Source organism: Oncorhynchus mykiss, chromosome 19 (assembly GCF_013265735.2).
Source record: "Oncorhynchus mykiss isolate Arlee chromosome 19, USDA_OmykA_1.1, whole genome shotgun sequence".
Taxonomy (NCBI): domain Eukaryota; kingdom Metazoa; phylum Chordata; class Actinopteri; order Salmoniformes; family Salmonidae; genus Oncorhynchus; species Oncorhynchus mykiss.
Genome location: NC_048583.1, coordinates 51,346,254 through 51,351,253, shown reverse-complemented (window position 1 = coordinate 51,351,253; position 5,000 = coordinate 51,346,254). Strand labels below are relative to the sequence as shown.

General features: G+C 46.2%; 1 protein-coding gene across 4 annotated transcripts in view; it reads left to right on the top strand.

The window, feature by feature from the left end:
* The window catches only part of LOC110498090 (estrogen-related receptor gamma), a 290,644-nt gene that overhangs the window by 124,447 nt on the left and 161,197 nt on the right, over positions 1-5,000 (top strand). The window contains exon 1 of one of the 4 annotated variants that reach the window (XM_036955036.1): positions 1,877-2,292. The exons of 1 other annotated variant lie outside the window; for it this stretch is intronic. In XM_036955036.1, coding sequence (XP_036810931.1) covers positions 2,240-2,292 — 53 coding nt within the window. In that variant the 5' untranslated portion in view covers positions 1,877-2,239. Of the gene's footprint in view, positions 1-1,876; positions 2,297-5,000 lie in introns of those variants that run through there. 2 more of the 4 variants (XM_036955035.1, XM_036955037.1) reach the window with 2 other exon arrangements.

The window sequence follows — 5,000 nt, the reverse complement described above, 5'->3', positions numbered from 1 at the left end:
TGCCTGGCCAGATTTGTGTGTGTGTGTGTGCGCTTATATGTATGCGTCCATGCGTGTGTGTGCCTGTTCCTGCCTATGTGTCTGCGTTTGTGCGCATGTTTGTGTGTGTGCGGTGTCATAGCCGGCTCCTAGCCCTCGTAACTCACACCCCATAATGATTTCTTCATGTGATCATGTTTTAATTAATAGAAGACTGGATGGCCCTCTTATGTGGCCCTAGTTAGCTCGGGCAGCTATAGCTGCTCTTTACTAAGGATCAGTTAACACAGAGAAAACAGGAGCGATGTGTTGATTTTATACCACATCTATTGGGTGGATACTTTGAAATACAGTATTTATCTTTCTTTTGAAAGGTGTTAATATAGGAGGAGATATAGCTAACACACTTTTTGTTCAGTGTGTGTCTCTGTTCAAACACACACACGCACACACAGGAGCACAGGAGCACACACACATACAGCTCATCCCTCCTTTCCACCCCTCTGCTCCCTCATCCTCTCATTCTCTCTGTTCCCCACATGTACTCTATTCAGGGTGGGAGCCTATAAGACTGAAAGAGAACCAATACAAAGACAGAGGAAGATGTGTCGTAGGAAATAGGGTTCCACCTCCCGTGTGTGTGTGTGTGTGTGTGTGTGTGTGTGTGTGTGTGTGTGTGTGTGTGTGTGTGTGTGTGTGTGTGTGTGTGTGTGTGTGTGTGTGTGTGTGTGTGTCTGTGTGTGTGTGTGTGTGTGTGTGTGTGGAGACAGTTGGAGACTATTCCTAAGCGGAACGGCAGCGCTCCTGAATTTTCTTAGCAGTGGGAATTGTGTGGTCCCGCTGTGGTTGGGAAGGCGGGGAGCCACTGACACACGCACGGAAAACAACCTGGACACACCAGTTCCAGGAAAACATGCCCAATCATTCCTCAATCATTCCACAACAAAGACAGTCTGGAATCTGTGACTGGGAAAATGAATCCCTATTTTACTGCTGAGTGGTTATAGGGTTGTCCAATATTTGGCTTTTTAAAATATAATTTCCTTTTGGATATTCTATTACATTATCAAATGAAGTGATGTAACATGTCAGTGATTCACCTATTGCTTGTGTGAGGCCAAGATTGGATGTTTTGTATTCTAACTTTATTGTTCATGTTTACTTAGCTAATCATTTTACCCTTTCTCGTTTGATCTCTTTATTTAAAAAAACACCTCTCTCGTCTCGCTCTGTTCTTCACAGGGCACATACGCAGAAGCCAGAGCGTGTGTAAGCGGCCTGTTTAAACACATTACGGTCAGAGATTACTTCATTTTACTAATCTTCTCACTTACAGACAGACGGGCAGAGAATTAGAGAGCAATAGAGACAGACAGAGAGAGAAAAGGAAGAGAAAGAAAGGGACTGAGAGAATGACAGACATGCCAATAAACAGTGGATTTGTACGCAGGCTTCATTCACAACATTTGGTATTACCCCGGCCTGAAATACTTTATCTCTCCGCTCAACAGAAATAACTGATAACAACTGCCCTGAGAGAGAGAGAGAGAGAGAGAATATATAGAAAAAATTAGAATGCACTGTTTCTTTAAATCCCTCTCTCCTTACCTCTCTCTCTCTCTCTTCACCGCTCACTCTCGTTATTCATCTGCCCCCTGTCTTACTCCCTCTCTCTCTCTCTCTCTCTTTGTGTTTGCCCTTCCTCTCCACCTGCTCGGCTCCCCTCTCTCTCTCTCTCTCTCTCTCTCTCTCTCTCTCTCTCCCCCTCTCTCCCTCTCTCTCTCTCTCTCTCCCCCTCTCTCCCTCTCTCTCTCTGTCTCTCTCTCTCTCTCTCTCTCTCTCTCTCTCTCTCTCTCTCTCTCTGTCTCTCTCTCTCTCTCTCCCCGTGAGCGAAGACGGAGCCTTGCATCTTTCTCATTGGCCACCCGTCCACCAATGAGCAGCCCGGACGGGCCAGAGGGACTACATATGCAAAGCCTTGCTTCATTATTCATGAGCTCCAATTGTGGCTTTAAGTCCTTGATTAGAAGAGTGCTAGAGCTTTTGGTCCCAACCGGCTGGCTGCTGTGCCTGTAGGCTTGTCACACGGAGGACCACTGTGCCTGATTGCAGTGCTCTGACAGGAACGGAGCGAGAGAGAGGAGAGAGAGAGGAGAGAGAGAGAGAAGAAAGAGAGGAGGACAGGAGAGGAGAGGAGGATAGCAGAAAAAAACTTTGATTCATAGAGGAGGTTTTCTCATATTATGGTGGCAGTGTGCAGATGGATTCTGTAGAACTTCCCGAGTGTTACTCTCTACACTCTGAACAACAAGAGTAGGTAAATTTGACCTTTTTACTATTGATGTTTTTCCCTCTTGTCATTGAGAATGCCTTTGATTGTGTGTCTGCCTGTGTGGGTACGTGTTCATCAGACTAAGAGTGTGTGAGTGTGTATTATTTTGTGTGGTACTATGCTGCGGAGGTGGCCGGTAGCATGTCAAGGTTGATACAACTTTCAGGTAGTGTGTGTGCTTGTGTGTGTGTGTGTGTGTGCGTGTGTGTTTGTGTGTGTGTGTGTGTGTGTGTGTGTGTGTGTGTGTGTGTGTGTGTTTGTGTGTGTGTGTGTGTGTGTGTGTGTGTGTGTGTGTGTGTGTGTGTGTGTGTGTGTGTGTGTGTGTGTGTGTGTGTGTGTGTGTGTGTGTGTGTGTGTGTGTGTAACAGTGAGTGCGTGTAACAGTGAGTGTGTGTATGTCTGTCTATGGGTGCTCGGCTGCGGTGCAGAGAGGAGCCCTCACTCAGCGTGAGGAGCAGGATTTCTGCTTCTCTACCTGAGTAGGACACACACTCTGACATGTCTGTCCTGGTACAGAGAGCCATAATGCCTTACGTGTGTGTGTGTGTGTGTGGTCAGTCTGGGATGTTTCAGTCTTAGTTTATTAGGCAGGGTCAGTGTGCGTGAGGTCAGCCAGCCAGCAGAGTGAAAGGGGGAGCGGGACGGCCAGAGATAGAGAGAGAGGGGTAACGGAGGAGAGGAGAGGACAGAAGCGGCAGGAGAAGAAGGGGATAGGAGGAAGAGGAGGGGGAGAAAGTGCTGTTAAATGCCAGGAGAGCTTGAATTTCAGACAGCCATCACGGCGTGTGGGCCTGCCGCGGCATTAGAGACAACACAGCACACTGCGCCGCACAGTGTGTGTGTCTGTATGTCTGTGTGTGTGTGTGTGTGTGTGTGTGTGTGTGTGTGTGTGTGTGTGTGTGCGTGCGTGCGTGTGGAGTGTTTTATGTAAATACAGAATCAGGGACGTCCATACATTCCTGTCTATAGACACAACACCCAGCACGTCCTCTAATATAGATAGAAGGGGTTCTGTTGTAATATTAAACAAATACATTTAAGGAGTTCCAGGAGGCCAAATGGCCTAAAATGTCATGTTTAATCATATCTAAATCAAATAGAAGTCCTGGTTTTTGACACTCGCACACTCCTCACTCTGTTTCATACCACTTGGCCTTAAGTTAAATAATATAATACAAGTGAATGGAATACCAAGAAACCAATAGATCGATAGAGTGAAGAGAAGAGAGGATGGCTGGACAAATTGACTTTCTAAAGGAAACCACGGCACTCTTAACCCCTGCCCTGCTCTGAATGCTGATAACTCTTCAAAAGTCGAGCCTTGCGCGACAGCCCTCTTGTAGACGACACACACACACACAGACTGGAGGTTACTTAAGTAGAGAGAAAGAAAGGCTAGATTGGTAATCTACATAGATAGAATCAAATATTTTATTAATGTGAACGTACACAACCTAACCACTTCCTGTATGCCTGACTTTCTGTGTATGTGTGTTTGTACAGTGTGTGTTTGGACAGTGTGTGTTTTGTCGTGTGTGTTTGGACAGTGTGTGTTTGGACAGTGTGTGTTTGTACAGTGTGTGTTTGGACAGTGTGTGTTTTGTCGTGTGTGTTTGGACAGTGTGTGTTTTGTCGTGTGTGTTTGGACAGTGTGTGTTTTGTCATGTGGACAGTGTGTGTTTTGTCATGTGGACAGTGTGTGTTTTGTCATGTGGACAGTGTGTGTTTTGTCATGTGGACAGTGTGTGTTTTGTCATGGGGACAGTGTGTGTTTTGTCATGTGGACAGTGTGTGTTTTGTCATGGGGACAGTGTGTGTTTTGTCATGTGGACAGGGTGGGTGGTAAATCATAGCTTTAGATACACTTCTCTTCTGAAACATTTAGTAAAGATCCTAAATTCTTTCTTTCTGAATGAGACAGAGAAGACCAGAAATGTCATTATTACAAGAGCATTTGGTGTATGTGAGCATTTTTTTCTGGGAGTTTGTGAAATCATTGCTTTGGTGTGACTGAGATATGGCGAGAGGAGCTGAGAAAGTGTTTGGGACATATAGTCTGTAAGGAGACAGATTCAGGAGCCTATCTTTTGGGGCTCCCGAGTGCGCATCGGTCTAAGGCACTGCATCTCAGTGATAGACGCGTCACTACAGACCCTGGTTTGTATCCAGGCTGTATCACATCCAGCTGTGATTGGGAGTCCCATAGGGTGGCGCACGATTGGCCCAGCGTCGTCCGGGTTTGGCTGGTGTAGGCCGTCATTGTAAATAAGAATTTGTTCTTAACTGACTTGCCTTGTCAAATAAAATTAAAAACTTGTCCTGTAATGATGGCTTTTAGCCTGGGTTTTCCCCTGTCTATAGTGATGGGTTTTAGCCTGGGTTTTCCCCTGTCTATAGTGATGGGTTTTAGCCTGGGTTTTCCCCTGTATATAGTGATGGGTTTTAGCCTGGGTTTTCCCCTGTCTATAGTGATGGGTTTTAGTTGAGGTTTTCCCCTGTCTATAGTGTTGGGCTTTAGTTGGGGTTTTCCCCTGTATATAGTGATGGGTTTTAGCCTGGGTTTTCCCCTGTCTCAGTGTCCTTAGTGATCCTGAATCCCTCCCTCGGTACCAGCTATAACCAGGATACACTCATCGTCCTCACGCACCTCTCTCCCCACTCACTCCCCGCTCATCTTCTACATAGAAGT